We start from the raw sequence: 20,740 nt of genomic DNA on the forward strand, positions 1-20,740 counted from the left end.
TAAAATGCTTATGCATGATCCCATTCAGCAGAGCACGCAGAGCAAGCTAACCACATAGCCAGAACTGCTGCACGCTAACACCAGTGTGCAGCACCATACACAGCTATGCTCAGTACTACAGAGAAAAGCAAAACTATCAGAGGAAAAAAAGTTAATTTTGCTTCTTTAAGGACCACCTTCTGCAGAAGAAATAAAATGAGTCTAAAAATCAATGCATTTTAGATTATGACATTTATTGTCTTCAGAAGGCAGGTCTGATACATAAACACCTATGAATTTTAATAAACTGTTTGGATAAAAAACAAATCATGGAAACTTTATAAAGGTGGTCGTTTCAGTCTTATTTTAAACCCCACAGTACAGTAAGTTTTACATTTAAGGCTTAAACATTTCAGTTAATCAAGTGGACTGCTGACATGCTACATTAATATTTACATCCACTCAAAATTACATAAAATACAAGCATTTTATTATTTTTGAGTTCAACAGTATTGCTTAGAATTACAAAATACAGCAATGTCTGAAATACTGAAGGTTTCATAAAAGCAGCAATTTTTCTCCCATTCCTGTTTTTGACTGTCCAGAAGATTACTAAAATAAAAATATTGACCATGTTACATAAGCCACTGATTTGAAAAAGTGACCAACAAGTCTTAAACACGTAACTTAAACATAAAAGCCAATGAAAATTGGCAGATGAGTGTGACACCGCTAAGAGTCCAACAGTACGCCTGTGCTCTATGTATTACAATTGTTTTCTCTGGTCAAAAATAATGGTGTGTTTGGATAGGAATTTAGAAGGCAGGCTGGTTTAGTGATGAATACGTTAGTGCTTCTGTCAATAACAAAGAACCACTTTAGTGACTGTTGATGAACACACTGTTTAACTATACACATTTATACGCATATGGCAAATCAGACTTGTAACAACACTATGTAATTCTTTTGTGATGGGTCTATAGAGAAATATCACAGTTTTCCATACCTGTATTTAAACACACAAGTTAAAAAAAACTACAAAGAAAATTTCATCGTCTGAAATATATACCTAGTTTATTTAGTCACCGTAGGAACTGTATGTACTTACCAGGGGGCAGGATTTTGCCTTAATTTAAAATACAAAACTATAATTTTTGATCCCCACGTTGAGAAAAACAAGAAACAAAAAAACCATGCATTTAGACCACATCTTCCCCACATTCTGTTACTCGGGTGTTAAGGACAGATATCTGTCCTTATAAAATACATATTTTTTTTTCCAAAATGCATGACTTCCCCCTCCCCTCAAGTAGCTAGCCTATGAAAACCTACAAATAGCTTAAGATATCAGAAAGAAATTACATGGAAAAGCATTTTCACAACCAAAGGTAACATTCTGCGCTTTTTAAAGAGCATAGAAAAAGAAGTTGATAGGGAATAGTTTCTCATCTTTATATTAAATGAATAGAATTTCTGTTGTATTCAAAAGTAGTATTTCAGCATTTGCAAACTGTGCAGCTTCCCTTTATTATTATTATTCAGAATACATTAATTTAGCCTATAAAAATACAGTATAGACAAGTTCTTCTCATTCCCTGACAAAAGAATTCACAATTTTGACACAAAAATTGTAAACTTTGATTACATTCAAAATATATTTCTTAAGTTCTGAGGTGTCGGCAGTCAGAGCTCTTGGTATACAGCAGAATTACATTATTGCAGAGCCTTTACACAAAAGTAGCTTACTAAATTACAGACATTTACTTTCTCATATATTTTTGTTGCTACCAGGAGGAAAAGAAAGGCTTTCTGCTATGAAAGGTTTGTGTGAACGTATTACTCAAATGAACAATTCGGCCCTGACTTCCAGTGCTACTTCGCTCCACAATCACACGTGGCATCTGAACAAGCTGAAGAGGACTCTTTCCATCCTTTAATGCCTGAGTAAGGTTTAGTATCTAAAAGAATAAAAGGGAGAGGGGTGCACAAATTAAACTGAAGTTAATAGGTTTGTAAAGTTAGATGCTACTCTTAAAATCAATTCTGTAGAAAGAGATTGCATTGACACATAATTTAAGATATTCTATTGCAAGTAGAACTATTTTATTTGGTAACATTATGACATCCTACTGTCACTTGATTATCCTTCTTTTCTTGATTTTAAGCAAGTACCCTCTCAAATTTTGGAACAGTGTTATAAAAAAATCTATAAGCATTTTCAGATTTGACACATCTCTTAAATACATCACGTCTCAGAAGAAGAAATCTTACAGAAAAGCAATCACCACGTATTAACTTTGGGTCTACTGGGAATTTAGCTACAAAACACTTCCTATCAGAAGATATGAAGCCATATTACTAAACCCAGTGCTAAGGTCCAAATTCAGCTTTCATCTCCCCTCAGTCTATGAATTTCAGTGCCCACTAACCACCCTGATGTGCAGTGTTACCCTTACTGAAAAAAAAAAACCCAGCAAGAATTCAATTTAGTTTTATGAACATATCAGCATTATGCTTAATCTCAAGGATTTGTTTCACTGTACAATGCCCCTTTCTTCCTTAGCAACTTACTGATCCCCTGTTTATTCTGCACTTACATGGCTGAGCAACCCTGATGGACAATATCCTCTGCATGGTTTACTACAACTTGACTCTTCTAGCAGCTCCACTTTACCTTTACATTATCCAAGGCAATCTTTTGCAGATCTGTTAGTCTGTATATTCTTGAGGTAACTGTTTTTCTTGTTGGTTTGAAGCCCTCCCTGAGAATTTTTTCCCTGCTTTGCAAAAATATGCTTCTAACTAGTTTTGGCACCTGTGATTTAAAGATCTTCCCCTTTACATGGAAGACAGTGTTCTTTAGCCTCCTTATCTTAATCAACTAGATCCTTAAGAATTAAAAGAATTAAGTTTTTAATTTAAGGATTTATTTACAGACCTAGTTTTGGCTGTCCTGCTAACGCTAATCTTAACTGAATGAATCCATAATCATGTGAACCAGAATTACCTAACTCTTCTTTAATGCCTTTGAAGTTTGCTTTGGTTTTACAACAAAAGCAAGTCTAAAATCAGTAATAAAATGCATCATTTTTTGACGAGGAAAAATCTATTAGCAATTGCATCCAAGAGTAGTTGACTGCCAGCATTTTCTCCTCTAATCCATGCCCGAGAACCTAACATCTCCTGCAATGACACACATTCTTGTACCACTAGAGAGAAATTTTACTAAGCTCTCTATTCAAATCCACAGGGTGGGAGGTGCTAAAGAAAGGGTCCAGATTTAACCTTTACAGTGGGAAATAAATTCAGACAACCTTAGCCAGATGCCTCTTTTAAAAGAGAGGCTTTTGATTTCTCTTAATTATATAGATTAGGATTTTTTCCTGAATGTTTTTGTTAAACAATGAATTCCCTGCAGAAAATTACTTTATCACAAAAAAGCTACTTAACACAGTTCAAGCTGAATGAATACAAGTGACCTTCCAGTGACTGCACACTAAACTTCTCAGAAAAGTTATTTCAGAAACCACTCCTGGTAACTCAATTTAACAAATAAGCTTTGATGGCTTTTAGCCAGCACATATACCTAATGTTAACTGGGATTCTGTTTGACTAAGCAGAGCAGCAGTTTTGTGCAAGGCACTTTTGGGTATAGCAAACTTTACAGAAAAGAAGGTCAGATTAAGCCACTCCAGGAACTGTGAATGGCTTTAAACTATCCATGTTGAAATTATGAACACAGAAAAGTCAGTTTCAGTAAGTTAAGGACAAAAGAGACTATTAAATCATCTAGCTCTATTTCTCTATATCACAAATCATTGTTTTCCATCTAGTTAACTGCAATGACTTAAATAGTTTTTAAGCTAAAGCTTTTTTTCCTAGTATATCACCAATCGTAAATTTTAGAAGAGCAAGGAGATGGAGAATCCTTTTCCCTTCCTTGCACAAGCAGTTAAACACACACACACAAACTGATAAATATTGCCAAATTTCTAATCTGAAAAACCTGGATTACTTTTTTTAGTTATTGGCTCTTACTGTGACCATCTCTGCTAGGAGGAACAAACTTTATTACCTAATATTTCTTCCTTGTTAGGGGTATTCCAGCGATCAGGTTAACCCTCCAAAATAAAGTCACATTTATTATAGTAACATAACCAAATTAGCCACCAAATTTTCCATCCAAGTTTGTGTGACCCTTCTTCATTATTCTTAGAAGATATCTTAAAAATTAGGAACATACATATAGGAGAAGAACTCTGCACAACTGACTGCAGAGGGGGACCCTCCGCCCCCCCACAAAGAAAACAATAAAACCCTATTTGAGAAAGTTTTCCTCTATAAAACCAAAAACGATTATAAGCTTTTTACTGCCTCAATGACATGCAAATAAAAACAGCCTCTATAAGTAAATTCAGTCTTCTCAGATAAAAATACCCTCAAGTCTCTTTCAATTAGAGTTCGCTTTGGTATCTCTGAAAGAAAACAGCCAAGAAGTGATGATAGATTAAATAGATTAATAAAATTTTAAAAAGACAGTCTTACCTGCCCTCTCATAACGGACATTTGATTTTCAAAAGTAGCCTTGTCAAACCCTTTATCAGTCTTTGTTAAAGAAAACAAAGGTATTATTATAGGAAATGACCAATTTGTTTTTAGCTATATACTTAGCATGCAAATTCATCAAGTTCACAATATGCATGGTCACATGTATCAACATTACAATAATTTCTGGAAGGTTCAAACAGTCATAGTATGACCCACAAAAAGGCCTATTTGTTACAGCAAGTAGGCATATGTGAAAATGAAGGATTTACCATAATCATAAAAGTAGAAAACACCCGTAGATATGTCTTTAAAGCACTTCTAGATAGGCTTGATACCACCATATGATATTACACAACTCCGTCTTGCAAAGCATGCCTTTACAGATAAAGGAATACTTCCTCCTTCAGATTTATTAATCAGTTTCTGCTGTGATTATTGGACAATGTGGAGCCATTTTGAACACAACTGAATCAAAGATGTGAACATTAGTGAACATTTCTCAGGATCTAGTCTTACAGTTGCAGCTACATTTTCATTACATGTCTTAAATTACCATTTCTGTCGGCCCTTGCCATTTGGATTATTGAACCTGGACATCAGATACATTTGTGTATTTTGCAAATTATCTCTACCAAAGCTTACAATTGTTTATGGAATGTTTCAAAATGGACAGTCCTTTGTATGCAAATACTGCAGCACAGTTTTAGTGTCTTTAAAATAAGTTTGACAAAACTTTTATTTGGAAACTCATTCAATAACAGTCAAGATTTTAGTGTTAACTTAGCACAATATATAGTATGTAAAATTATTGATACGCAAGTTATGCAAGTACCTGAAGTTACGTTAAATATGATTTTCTCAGGTTGCTACCGTTTTTGAAGCATGTGTGCATGTGCGCATGCACACACGTGTGCATGTGTATCTATATACACACAGGCACATTAAGATTTTACACACATGTTTGTTATTAAAGTTAACTAGCTTTAATTGATTGCACAAAACATTTATATAAAAGAGGTAGTTGTGGTTTTGGGTAAGCTGCTTACTATCAATCAGTTACATTAGTGACAGCTTCCTCCAATTATAAACACTTTCTGCCATCCCGGCATTACATTTAAAATAGCACAATATCATGACATACACAAGCTAAATTCATGAAAAGAACAAACCTCTAACTGTTCCATTATAAATATTAGCTATTTCAATAATGTTCATTTCAAAGCAGCAACATATTCACCTTAAACAGTTCGTAAAGATCTTCACAAAGATCCTGTACGAAGTTCATGTCAGAAATACGAGGAAGAACTAAATCTCTGGTCTCCTGAGAGAAAGGAGCTTTTGCTTGAGAAAGCCAAGCCCAATGAAAGGGATCTAAAAAAAAAAAAAAAAAAAAAAAAAAGTTACATTTACAGATTAAGAACAAGCAGAAATTAAATGTTTACTCTCAAATGTTTACTATGTATATAATACTCTGGTGCCTTCTAAACATTCAGGCACATGTACTTTTTTAGGCATCATCCATTACCCATATACCTTTTTTGGCTACAGTTGCAGAAGTAGCTTTACAGCTTGCTTAACCTTTTTTCCAAAGAGCAAAGAACACATTTCTAAGTAATAAATACTTAGTTGATGATGTAAAAAAGGTGTATCATTTAAATACTGTGAATAGAAGTAAATGCTTTCTCCTATTTAGTAATGCAGTTTCCCTTGGAGTAAAATAATGGCTACTATCAAATAAAACATTTCAGAAGTATTACCTATACTGAAGAATTAATAAAAGCAGCAGCTACTATTTTTTAATAAATCTTTAGTTTATTAAGATGCCTTCTAAGCAGTTTGAGAAAAACATTTCTTATTTTTTCCCCATAGATATTGTTAAAAACAGTTTTTCAAGAGATATTTAAGAGTATTTAGTATTAATATTGTATCATAGAATAATTTAGGTTAGAAGGGATCTTTTGAAAGTCACCTAGTTTAGTTGAAAGAATACTCCATCCCATCATCCAGGTCGTTAAAAACATGAAACAGTATCGGCCCCCGTACAGACCACTAAAGAATGTCACTACTGACAGACCACCATTTGAACTTTGAGTACTGGTCACAGCCCTTTGAGCTTGACAGTCCAGCCAATTTTCCACCCACCCTACAGTCCATTTCTCCAGTCCATATCTTATCAATTTGACTACACGGATTCTATGGGAGATCATCCTGGAGGCCTTGGTAAAGTCAAGGAAAACAGTAACCACCGCCCTCACCGAGCTAGTCATCTCAAAGAGCTATCTGGCTGGTCAAGCAGTTTGTCCTTGGTAAATCCATGAAGAACAAAAAGGTGACAGGGAAGCCAGCACTCAGACATGACTTTTAGCAGGCTTTGCTCCACAACATTCCTGGGGACTGAGATGAGGCCAGCCAGCCCATGGTTCCTCATACCCTCTTCCTGCCTTTCTTAGAGATGGACAATTAGCCATATTACCCAATTACCATAACCTTGCAGAGCTGAGAGAGCAACCTCACATCATCGGCCAGCTCAACCATGTTTTGGATGCATCCCACCTGCTCCTATGAACTTCTGTATGTCCATTTTGCGTAAGTACACCCTTTATTCTTCTACTTCAGATAATGGGACCAGATACAGATCTGAGTAGGGTAATTAGTTTTTTGACAGCTAAACTAGCCCACACTTAACTCAATACTGCTAGAAGTACCTGATGGGCTAACGGTCCCCAGATGAAGTAGTTTTAAGCTGTGTCAAGCACTTCCCTCTAGACTACATGTAGTCAGAGATGTGGTCAGAAGCAACTCCGACTAGTTTTAGTAATAATGTCAATTTTTGGTCTGCTTAGGAATAATGCTAACTAAAATTTAGTTTCTATATAATAAAGACAAAAATAACATGAAGCTAGCCTATTCATTATTCACTTACAGCAATATCTTTGAAATAGTTTTGAAATTTGGTCATTACAGTGACAAATTGGATATCCTTCTGCTCAAGTGATTTTTCTACAACCGTAAGGGGAAAAAACACACGCCTTGCTAAATGCTTGCATTTCCTCCAATTCCACCATCGGTGAGTATACATACAGTCATACCGTCTTTACGAATATGCATATATTATTATTTAATGTAAAAGGGTAAAAAAAGAACAAGGACTAAATCACATATTCCATTGCAAAAATGGAATTTGTTGCTTATTTTCTGAGGAAAAAAATGCCACTATTGAAAATTCAATACATACTTATGATGATTTCTCACTACAGTAACCTAATCTATTTAGCAGTGACTCTTCCCAAAAAAGTGATTACTTAATCACACTTACACGCTCTCCACTCATCAGGATGCTTAAAAGGAAATGCTAACCCGTTGTCAATTGCAGCAATTTTAATAATAGGTTCTTTATTTACAGTCCACTGGATATCCTACAGAAAGAATATTTCCAAGTGAAATACACATGCAAACAAAACAGCAAAATACATTAAAGATACTACATATAGGGCTTTTTAGCCTCATTGCTTAAAGTCAACTTAAGCATTATAAGGAAGTATCCAAATAAAACAAATTCAAGCACACAATTGTTACTCTAACATCAATGAAAAGGAGCCCTTCTCCAAATACAATATAAAAAGAGCACAGAAATAACTGAAGGAATGTATTTGAACAGAAAATATTATAAACAAATCTAAAAAACCCTACAGAACAGTAAAAATAACTTCCAGCATGATTTTATCCAGACCAGTCTAATATGAACAGCTTGTCCATTCACCTAAAATAATTTTTGGTATCAGATTTCTTGACTGTGCACCAGCATTAAGGCCATTCACTTCCTCCCACACAAGACCAAGTCATTACAAAAATAAACTGTTTAAGAATATAATTCTTACCTTATCTGACAGATCAGTTCCATCATCTTGTTTTTCATACTTGACCAACCAGTTATCATTACCTCTGTCTTGAAAAAGAAAAATGCATGTCATAAGTTATTTACAAAGAATTAGTCATCTAAAATGGCATACAACAATTTGTGCTGTAAGCTGAGAAATTACCAAAGTAGTCAGGCAAAGTGTTCACTAACTCCCCCCCAATCAAAATACATGTATTTTAGCTTTACTGAAAGATTTGTAGCAGCTGATTTACTGAAGAGATTGAAAATTTATCACAAGTTTAGTCAAATATTACTTTCAGTTTCCCCCACTGGCCAAATACAGTAAAATACCAAGAAAGCTAAGAGAAACTATTTTGATTCATTTATGCAGAAAGACTGGCTGAAGAATGCACTCTTCCTGCGAAAGAGAATAGCAGCAGCCGCCGCCAGGATGACTTAAGTTTTATGCTTCTGTTTTAATGCTGGTGGGGAAAAGGAGAAGCCCTCTAAAATTGTAGATAGCATGAGGTTTGAGGAAGAGGAGAAGTGAACTCTTTGAAGATGGAGGGCAAGTAAAAGGTCACCTTCAGTTTCTGAAAAGGCCATCTTCACCATTCAGAAGGAATTGAGGTGTTCAGCACTTTCACAGGGTCTTCCAGATACATGATGCCATGGATACAAAGGTGTTTGTATGGTCTTAAGGTGCTCCCTTAAGTTTACTTAAGCATCCACTTTCAGAACTTTTTCATGTTCTACCATGATTAGATGTATTAGATGAACATGCATCACCATCCACACAGTGAATTCCTCCATTTTAAGTATTTTCCTTACAATTTTAAGGAAGTCATAGGAAACAATAATTGTTTTGGAACACTGGGTTCTATTCTACAGAGCTGGCAGACCACAGTAGTGACAAGAAAAGTACTGTGCCCTTCTCATCAAGCTTACTCCTTTCAGTCTGTTGCTAAAAAACAGGTTATGGTCACTTATCTTCAGCTGGATTTCTTTCCAATAAGTGAATTTAAGAAAAGGAAAATAAACTCGAGCTGGTATACCTGAAGAACAGTAAAGATGACCACCTCTGAAAAAGCAGCAAAGGAAGTGTTTAGATAAAATGGTCTTTGGATCTTTGAGGAAGCAAATCACCTGCATAGTCAACAGAATGCCAGCCTCCAGGTGAAAGAATGCACGGGAACTGAAAGGTGTACATCACAGTTCTGTTTTAGTGCCTGATCATAATAGATACAAACTCTTTTGCACTCATGCAAAACTAGGTTGTTGTTGGGCTCCAGCTTAGCAGAAAGGAAAGGTAGCTGTGGTTTCTTTTATCGCCCCGAAACCCCAGCATCCCTTGTATATTCTTCTAAGGGAAGCAGACAGCTAGAGCCTACTGACTCACTTAAAAGAACAACAAGAAGCATGTGTTTTCAACTTCCTATGTTGCTTAAAACTATCAAGTAACTGCCAAAAAGGGTTGCTTAAATATTATAATATATGGTAAGATCCAATGTTTGAATCCAAAACAGATTTTGTAAGTTTATAAGCAACATTCTGGCCTTCAGTTGTGGGTGGGGGGGGGAAAAGATGTGAAGTGCAATAGAAAACTTCCTTAGCAAGTATCAGCCAGCACCGTTTGCCATTTCTGCCTCAAGCGAGTAAGTAGACATTATGGGACATTGTAACAAATACCTGTATTCCTGATGACATAATCTAAGATAACCAGTCTTTCAAATTGTGACTGAAATTCTTTCCTTGTATTCTCAGGTAAAGGATCAGTTTCAAACTTCCTGAGCCAGTAGTCAGCTTCCTTGTATCCTTCAACAAACAGCTGGAAGGAGCCAACCTGAAACATTAAAAAAATGCATTTGGAAAATGCTTTTAGTATTAAAATTAGTTAAATGATCTACATAACCGAAAAATCGATGATACTCCTTAAAAGTTCTGAACACAAGAGATATGACACAGAGCCATTTGGTAAGGGCTACATAAAATAGTAAGACTACTAAGTGTTTTTTCTTTCACTCTGAATCCTAACAGTAAAAAAAAAACAAAAACTAAAAAACAAAAACCCTACAGATTCAAAACATAAAAAAAAAAAAAACATTGTTTAAGCACTCATTGAATTAACCAGGAGCAAAACACAGGCAAACAGCCAAACATTCAGCATCATGCACAATGTGTGGAATGAAGAAAAACCATTATTCCCTTTTTCACATAGGATTTTAGATACACTTGGTTCAACAGTTCATAAGAAAAATCACCAAAAAGTTACAGGAGAAAATACTCCTCTCAGAAAAACTTGCATGCTTCCTTGTTGACAACAACATCTTTAATCTTTTTCAGGACAGACATTTTACATGAGAAGGGCTGAATTACTTTTCCCAAGAGTCCAAGGAAAAAAAAATGCTGATGGGAGAAGCTCCATATATGTGGGTAACATGGAAGGTTCTCAGGAAGAAAATCGAGAAGTATGGCTTGCATTTGAGAAGCAAAGCACACATAGGTGCACATGTGCAGAGACATGGGTGAATGCATCCTGTGTGGAACAAGCATGCTGATACAAGCTTGCATAACATGCCACACTGAAGTTGCACGGAACTGATACAAGTGGATTACCAAAGCTGTCTGTGTTTAAAAAGTTTAGGAGTAGTAAGATTTTGGGGCTACAACAAGGCATGTATAGCTCAGCAGGTTTTAATCAGTGTAGTACTGCACACAAAATGAAAAGAAGGTGGGATGAACACAACAAAAGGATACCTTAAGGAGAAAAAAAGACATAGGGAGAAAAAATATTAGGAAAATGAAGTTACTGGATAATCGAATTGCAGGGGGAAAGTAATTACACAATATGAAAGCATAATACTGAAGGGAGAGACTAAATAGTGAAGGGCAGGGGGAAGGATGGAAAGGTAGAACATTTTAAAGTGTTACTTCTCTAGGAGAAAGCAAGACTGCAAATTGATACAAGTGGCTGGATTATAGAAGCAGTTTAAATGAAGGAATGACATCGTAAACCAAGTACTCAAAATTTGCGTAAGATCAATCCTATCTGTCAACCTTCAGGCATTCAGAGATAACTTCTTTTAGTAGAAGAAAAGCTTTGCTTACTAAAAGCTATCTATGAATACCGATTTTTTTTAGTCAATCATTTATGTAAAGAGAAGGAAATGCATAAACCACTACTTTTTTAAACTTACCTTAGGAGGTAGTCCAATTCGATTAAATTTTTTAGCAACTTTTGGCACTTTCTCTAAAGCATATTTTTTTCCTCTTGACTTTGCACGATCTATTGCACTGTAGTTAAAGGTCTCACTGACAAGCCAGACAACCTTAAGATATAAAAGTTAAAACATAGCTCAGAGCTGCTTATTTTAATTATATCTTTACAGTAAATTTTATGTTCAGCTGCCAAAAACACAAAAAGGAAGCATCAGCCTTTTTCTGTATAGACAAGTTTCACATGAAAAGATGAACACATGCTATTTTATGTAGCCTGAACAGAAAATTTTGATAAAATACTTATAACTGGGGATCTTTATATGCTGCTCTTTTTACAATCTTCATGACCCTCACCAAAACATCAGGCATGAAAGCATCAGAAAGTGCTAGAAAGAAGTTACTCAACAAAAAAAAAGATTCAATTCAGATCTAAAACTTACTCTTTACAACAAAATCTCACAGTCAGACACTGTGCCAAACCACAGTGCCTTAGAACTTGCAATAAATAGTTTAAAAATGATTTAGGGCTGATACATGATATACAAGGATGTCCTCACAACTACAATCCAGAGAAAGACAAACCTGTGGTTGTGTCTTTTTCACATTCTAGTAATTTATGCAATTTAATTTTACCTTAGTTTTAGGTACAACTCCTAGCCCCAGCTTGTCATCCACAAGATAGGCACCAGCTTCAGAGAGGTATCCCTGATTTGGAACGAGGCAGCCTCTGCCAAAGCAGCAAGGACAACAAATCTTGTGAAAATATTTGGTCCACTTTGGATTTAGATGTCCATAAGGCTCTTCAGATTTTGGTTTGAACACTCCAATGCTTTTCTAAGATACATAATATAACATTTAAGTACAAATATTTGAGTTGCAAAATATTAATACTTTCAAATAACTAATTTTCAAAATGAATTTAAATATTATCCACTGCATTTTACAATTTTCTCTTTTCAGATGATGAAATAGGAAAACTAGAAATAACAGCATTCCAAATAAATTGATCATTAAATGCTTATCTAGAGGTAGCACAAAATTCAAAATAAAATCTTCATAACAGAAAATCTGAAGTAGTTCATTTACTAGCTTTTTGAAATTAAAGAGGACTGTTGTTTTACAATCTAAAAAGAGCTTTTAGCAGAGTTACAAAAAAGCAGGTTTTAGCCTCCCTGCTGGCTCATTTATCAGGTTTTTCAGACAAAGATGCAGTGTTTCCAGGAAAGTGAAAAATACAGTGTGCCAATAACAAAATATATTTCCTCTAATCTTTTACATGTTTTATTTATTGCTTTTAGACAAAATAAATTAAAAAAATAATTCTGCCATTATTTGATTGCAATTCCAGAGAGCAGTGTTGTCTTCTACAGCTGCTGTAGATTCCTCAGATCAAAGTTGACAATGCTTCACATTATCAATCATAATTTACTTTGGAGAGATAGAGTAAAGCGTAAAACTACTCAAGAATATTGTGTCCAATTTTGGGTGCTATACTTTAAGGAAGATGTAAACTAACTGGAAAAAGTTGAAAAACAATAAGAATGAACAGAAAAATGCAAATAATGAAAGACTGTATGAACTGGGATTGTTTAGCCTAAGACTCAGTAAATGGGGACCTGAAACCTCTAACTATACAGTAGGTTGCTATAAAGAAGAGAGGAACAATACATCCGCTGCTAATGTGATGATAAATGATAGCCTTAAATCCCAGCAGGTAAGATATAAGAAGAAAAATCCTTTTGAACATTAAGAATAACTCAACACTGTACTGCACTACCTGGTTGCGGAGTTTCCAAGACAGGATGTCACTAAGAACAGGTTAGTCAGACATTCATCACGAATCATGTAAGATGATCCTGTTCTACAACAGAGGTATTAAACGTGCCTCCTACACAATTCTGTATTTGTTAGCCACAAACCCCAGGACTGCTATTACACTAAAACATACAACCTCCTGATCATCTGCAACAAACTTTAGCATAATGCATGAAGTCCATGTAATGACGTTCCTACAGCTCAAATTTAGAAATGGTGCATTTTCATTCCTTCCCACGGGGCCATGATAAGTCAAATTCTTATCTAATAAACATTTAAAAGAACTGTTTAGAAAGCATTTTCACATATTAGTTCTCTCCTGAATGCATATCAAAAGCTGGATCTCTCAATAAGCCAACACTGTCTGTAGTTGCACTACCAGTCTCATAGTTGTTTTGCACCAAACAGCTAAGATTGTAAGTCATGAATAAGGTTCCTGGCAATCCAAATATCATCATCCTTCACTCAGCGGTGGTTTACCTTGATTATGGAAAGGAAGAGACTAGTTCCTCTAGATTCTAGTAAGTTTTCACCTGCTTTTAATCTTGCTTTTGCAAAACATACTAACTACAGAGAATTCCTTTCAGTTTCTAAATAGAATACACAAGACATCAGTAGCACCACCCATCTCATCTATCCATTTTGATTAATTTTCATCAACTACCCAGAGAAACAAATGATGAATCATCACTAATTGCATTCATCCTACAAAATAAGTTTCCCATCAATAAGGGAAGGAAACAAAGTGACAATTTCTTTATGTTTTCAGGGTGCTATTATCTGTGATTCTAAGGTTACACTCAAAATCACCATCAAGTTCTATGCAACAGCACAGTTGCAATTCAGTTTAGACCTATACAAGAGGCTTATATGCTTACAGTAAATTTCCATGTCACATGACATTTTGGAATGCAAACCAATGTTTGTTGAATACATTACCAAACTGGCTTTTTCAAAATTTTGCAACACTTTGGATGCTGGATTTATTTGGTACACTACTTTAGTCAAAGTTCCAGTGTTAGGTTTAGAATTGTTAAAAAGTTATTTCATCTAATCTACTGAATCACATGGAGCTCCTCTAAACAAAGCTGGCAGCTTTTAATTTCCCAGAAAACACAGCAGTATATGTGGTAGCATATGCCAAACCATTAATTATCTCTTTTCTGCAACTCTCTTTGCATAATACTTCCTACAAACAGGTCATTTTAAAAGGTAGCTTAGCTCATTCCATTACACCCCTGGGCCTTACTGTGATATACTATCACACCTAGTCTGCACAATCTAGATAGTTTTAAAGGTTTCACTAGGTTAGAACCTTGCTAAATTTTGCAGAGCCATTGAAATTGAGGCCTGGAGTAGAACTAGGCAGCTCACTGTGTAGACAACCTACCAGGCCAGTCTTAATTTTGCATGTTGAAATTAATCGGCTCCATTGGCATTACCAGTTAGCCAACAGCTGAACTATCAAAAGCATGCTGTAGAAGAGCTTGCATTTGTAACAGAGGTAATGTCTTTTACCTGGTTAACCAATAAGCAACAGTCACAGAAACATTCATCACACCAGGAAGAGTACTGCTGAAGGACTGAACTGCTTCTTATCAGTATACAACTGGGGCAAATAAACATGCAAAGGTAATTTTATTTGGACAGTTTCACTTTTATCTTTCTGACAGAAGCAAATAGACCTAGACCTAATAGAAACAGGTTATTGTAGCTAAACTTAGTGTTAGTGCCAGTAAACACTTCAGAAGCTAACAAATAAGAAAACTAAGCATTTCTTTAATAAGCTCTTTCCCAACATAAGGAGGAGGAGATTACATAAGGAGAGCAGGATAAAGAAAGCAAGTCACAAAACTGGTCTTAAGTAGAATGATGCAATACTCTGTAGCTGATCCCAAACAGGATGTGAGATCCACTGTACAAATGAGAGCTGCACTATTGACAAAACAAAGTTTTATTAGACCTTTAAAAGGAATAATCAATCCAGATAACCTCTAAGTTTAGCACAAATAATAAAGGAAAATTGAAAAGGAAGCAAGGAATTTAGTATCAGTATTCCTGCAGTCCCTTGCTGGCAAACACACTCATATTTTGCAGTGAAATTATTTTTATGACCTACAAAAAACTGGTCTTTTTTTTTTTTTTTTTTTTTTTTTTAAAAGTAAATCTTCATTTCTCCTAGATACTGACATTCAAATATGACTTGCATAGGGGAGGGGTAAGGAAGGGAGGAAGAGGGAAGAAAAAACCAACAGCAACAAAAACTTCTGGGAACCTAGATGGGAACAAAAACACTACAACCTTCAATGCAAAACAAAAGTAAAACCAACTACTAAAATTAAGAAAGTGGTGTATACGCTCCCATCAGCCACAGGGCACAGCAAGTCATTGCTAGTCCAACACAACTGAATTAAGTTTTAAGTGGCTTTAGACAACACAGATTTGCAAACATGTAAATCCAAGACAAGCATGATTTTTTTTCCTAGTAATTTTTCCACTCACTCATTTTTTTTAAATAATAAAACATCTTGATTGCACACATTAGTGCAAGAAAACCTCCAACGAACACTGAAACAGTTTTAAAGTATTCTTAGCATAATACCATAAAATACTCTTTAGACAAGTCACACATTTGATTTTTGCAAAGTATTGATTTAAACAAATATTTGGTCACTCATCCTGAATTTTTCTATTGCATGTTAATCAAATAAGATACAATCTTCTTTTAAAATTCCACTTTAAAAGCAATATGAAGTTTGAATACATACACAAAAGTATACAAGCTGAAAACCTATGAAGAACTGTACTACTAAAGTGAGGAACTGATCTGAAATCAAAGCCTGCTGAAATCTAAACAGAGATTCCACATTCATATCATTGCACACAAGCACAAGAATCCTACAAACTGATTAGAAAGCATTAATTTTTTTTCTGATTTCAAAAAGAAAGACTTGAATCTATTTTAGCACACAATAAATTATCAACAATTAGTTTAAAAGATGGAAAACCATTTAAATAAATTGTTTGCTAGTGTCTGATTCAGCAACAAGGCACTCACCCCCTTTAGATCCTTGACAAAGTAACTCCCACTGGATCCTTGAGAGATTCTTTCTGGAAAAACTCCACACTCTATAGCTTGTTCTGCTCTCAGAATCATTTCTGCAAAATCTGGATCATCCAAAAATATGTTCATATCAACAGTATGTCCTGTATTTCCTGAAAAACAAACAAACAAACCACTCTTCAGTGCAATTTACACTAAGAATTAACAACAACGTAAGTAAATACATAGAAAACCTATAAGCTTTTCCTGGTAACACTGACTCAAGAGAAGGCTGAAAATTAAACCTATTAAATCAGTGAAACTTGATTTCACCAAATGCCTAGTAAATCTTTTGTTCAAAATAACATTGCCAAATCTGCAACAACTAATTTGACATCACCATTGCAAAAATTTCTGTATTGTTCAAAAAGACTTTTTTTATTTACATAAGGAAGCCTAAAAATAATTTTAAACAAATTTCAAAAACAAGCCTGTCAAAAAACACGAGTGCACTAAAGCTTTTATGTATAATCTTTAGCCAAAAAAAAAAAAAAAAAGAAATATATATATATATAAAAAGCAGTATCCCTTTGTAGAGTCAGCTACCTGAAAGTAAATTGTCCATTAAGCACTAAATATTAGAAGGGTATCATTTGACTAACAGCTTTGCTAACATATTCATTATCTGCTTCCAGGACACAATGATGTTATTCACTAAACAATCTATTACATGGACCACTGACAAGTAGCATTAATGCCCCAATTAAATAAAAAATGCCCAATTAAGTAAATACTGCATGCCATCACCATTCCAACATTAAAGCATATTAACTACTTATAGGATTTGTATGTAGACTGACCAAAACATCAGCTCTTCACAGACACTAAACATTTAGAAAAGAACTAGAAAACTGTTGCCAAGACTTCATACATTTATTGCTACTTAAACCCTTTGAGATTATTTTACCACAACTTTTGGAATTGGAAATTTCAGCAATTTATTTTTAGGCTAGAATTATACCATATTCTTACTGAGAACATTTTAATTGGTCTGTGCAGAAATTTGGGCTTACTTATATATTCAGAAACAGCCACATTATTCTAAATAAAGTATTCACAGACAATGTTGTCGTGTTCCTATTCCAGCACTCTAGGAAATGTAAGCTAAAAGGACTTGTACATCCTTCTGGAAAGACAACTGACACACCAGAATTTATTCAGAAGAGTTACTCCTAAACAGTTTAGGGACAGACAAATCAAAAATCGCTCTTAACATTTCACTGCTAACACTTTCTTGTAGCACAGGCCATTCTTTGAGGCTGTTTCCTGGACCACTGCCACTTTCTTATTCATGAACCACCCAGAAATAACAATATGGCTTTAAACCAAAAAAGCTAAAAAGCATAAGACACAAGAAAGCCTTAGCATAAGAGTTAAAACTAATGACAGCTCATTTTTGAGGACCAACAACTACAGCCCACTGGATCAGATGGACTACAGTTTAAATTAAAAACTTTTACTGAAATTATCAAGGACAATTAGTAAATCGTTTTCAGTTAACTCTGCCACCAAAAGACAGGCAGAAACATCACAACACACGGCTGAACTGTTACTATGATATACCTTTGCATCAATGAACACAAAATTTGGGTTTTGTACTGTTACTACTATGGAACATAATATCCATATTAAGATACACATTCATCTTCCCAGTGAGAGGCCCTACAGAGGAACTTTCTACCACAGGGACTGAAATTGCCTATACAGAAGACAGTTTTGTCAGAGGGCAGTTTTTTAATTTCTATGCGTTCACTCCAGAAGCTAAGACCATCAGAAGCCTCGTTGTCTTGAGGGATATATTCTTCAACCTTGTTTTTTCTAACAAAAAAGAAAATTGCAGGAGGAATAGCTTAAATTTAAAACAAATAAAAAGGTTTAATATACTATGCTGTATGCTCAATTAGGAAAAATAAAAGGAGGAAAAAATAAAGAGATATCTGAAACTTATTTGTTCATTGTTCCTCCTGTGCAACTAGAAAGCCTTATGTTACTATGGCAAGCTGGGCAGTACAAAACCCTATAAGGTGAAAACACAGAAACATGCAGTTATAAGAAGTTCCCCTTTAGTCTATCAACGGCCTCCATAGGAAAATAAGCCACTTGAATTGACACTAGTATTTGCTGAACATGACAAAGTTCTGTGCGTTTGTTTCTTAAAAAAAAAAGTTGATTTAATCAAATTTTCCACTACAAAAGTGTGCTACAATCACAACTTATTTCCAGTACAACCTCTAAAACCTACAGTTACAATTCAGCAAAGTTTTTCTTGCAGCTACTCTGAAAATCATTATTTTTAATAAGCTCCAGTTTTGGAAACCTATGCTCACCCACACCATCTAACTACTAAGCTCCATAACTTGACAGAAGAACAAGTTGAGGTATAAATATTATCATTTGCATTTTGTTTGGGGCATCCTCATCATTCAGATACTCAAATCCTCCGGCCTCATCCAAATTAATTTGGAAAAACGCTAACAATAACATAAGCTGAACTACGATATTTTGCAAGCGTAGCATGAATCAATTCCTTTAATACTAAACTAACTTTATATCATTTTAGCACTAATATAATTCATTAGTCCCTTCAACCAACTCCATCTCCTTCTATTCAGATTCTCATATTTTGGTCAGAATTGCATTAATTTACTTGTTATTGCACTAATCAGTACCAATAACATCTGTTGCATGTTTGTTCTTCACGCAGCAGAGGAGAGCATGCAACAGCCCAGGGTTTTCAAGTGTTTTTGTATGGAAAAGGCAAGGACAAGGAAGCGAGAGAAAGGTGCAGCGACTGATCAGTCCTGAGATTTTCCTATGTACTCTTGGGGCATGTCCTAAGAAGTGCTCTGCATTTTACACACTTATTGCCCAAGCCGTGCAAGACCTTGGCTCTACACTCCGGAGTATTAACTAGCATGTTTTGTTAAAAGCCCTGTCTCATTGACACATTTTAAAAGCCTTTTGGGAACAAGACAGGAAAACCCTAATATTTTAGGACCATGTTCACATTACAGTGTCTGTTCTACCCTTAAGACTACTGCTTAAAAGGTGAGATCTTATTCTTAAATACTGAAGTACGCTAAAAGAGTTGCTAGCGCATTTTATTTTGCTCAAAAGCTTTTGTAAGCTGTTTTTGCAAAAGGAACAGATTTTTTACGAGTCTCTAGCAAGCAATCCTGTGGTATAGCTACATCAGCAAATGCTATTTAGCAAGACAAGTTCTGTTCTTGTAAGAATCTGTTTACAGTTACACATGATCAGAAACGCTGAAAGTCTGAAGGAAAAAAAAAAAGGGAGCAAGCAGTAAAAGCTGTTATCATCTCGGCCGTTTCTTTAGAGTTAGGCTACGACCACGCTGATGCTTCTTTTCAAATTCACACCTAAGCACTTCATTTCTGAATCTTCATGTTTCCGCTCCTCGAGGCGCAGAAAGCCCACGCCTTTACCAAGCCCCCAGACACGCCAGACAAGCGCACACGCACACCTCTAGCACACGCGGGGATGCCAAGAGCGAGGGGACCGGCTCGGGCAGCGGCAGCAGCCGCAGTGCCGCTCGCAGGGCGCGAGGACGGGCGCGCAAGAGGCGCCGCAAGAGAGGGACTCGGCTGGCCAGGGGCCCCGGCGGCGGCCCCCCACCCCACCCCACCCCACCCCACCCCCCGCGGGCCGCAGCCTGCGCGAGCAGCGCAGCCCGAAGCCCGCAGCCCGCCCGGACGGGCCCAGGCGGCAGGAGACCCGGCGCCGGGGCCCGCCCACGCCGTACCCGCAGCGCCGCGCGGCTCCTTGTCCCAGGCGGCGGCGGCGCTGCCCGCCCGGCGGCGCCCGGCGCCCGGCGCCCGCAGCAGCGGCTCGTCCTCTCCATCGCTCTCGGGCCCCGAGCCCTCCTCGTCCTCCTCCTCCTCCTCGGGCCGCCGCTCCCCGCACAGCCGCACCGCCCCGCCGGGGGCGCCCTTGGCCCCCGGCGGCCCCCGCCAGGCCGGCTCTGCCCGCAGCGCCGGCTCCGCGAGGAGCAGCAGCAGCTGCTCGTCCGGCTCCTCCGGGCCCGGCTCCGCCATGGGCGGCCACGGCCGGCGCCGAGCGAGCGCGCGGGGGTTGGGGCGGCGGCGGCGCCGCCGGGCTCAGAGCCCCCCGCCGCGGCCCAGGGCGCTCATCCCCGCCGCTGCGCGCTCCGCGGCGCCTGTCACCGCCGGCGCATGCGCGCGGCCGCCGGCGACCCG

General features: G+C 36.9%; 1 protein-coding gene across 1 annotated transcript; it reads right to left on the reverse strand.

Moving 5' to 3' along the window:
• Positions 1-212: 212 nt before the first annotated feature.
• On the reverse strand, positions 213-20,740 carry PI4K2B (phosphatidylinositol 4-kinase type 2 beta). Its single transcript, XM_064511344.1, has 10 exons — positions 20,287-20,740; positions 16,479-16,636; positions 12,239-12,439; positions 11,584-11,715; positions 10,076-10,229; positions 8,406-8,473; positions 7,844-7,943; positions 5,765-5,898; positions 4,525-4,584; positions 213-1,937 (listed from the first exon to the last, which is right to left on the reverse strand). The coding sequence occupies exons 1-10, from the start codon at positions 20,576-20,578 to the stop codon at positions 1,764-1,766; spliced, it is 1,473 nt and encodes a 490-aa protein (XP_064367414.1). The 5' UTR covers positions 20,579-20,740; the 3' UTR covers positions 213-1,763.

Source organism: Dromaius novaehollandiae, chromosome 4 (genome assembly GCF_036370855.1).
Source record: "Dromaius novaehollandiae isolate bDroNov1 chromosome 4, bDroNov1.hap1, whole genome shotgun sequence".
NCBI classification, from domain to species: domain Eukaryota; kingdom Metazoa; phylum Chordata; class Aves; order Casuariiformes; family Dromaiidae; genus Dromaius; species Dromaius novaehollandiae.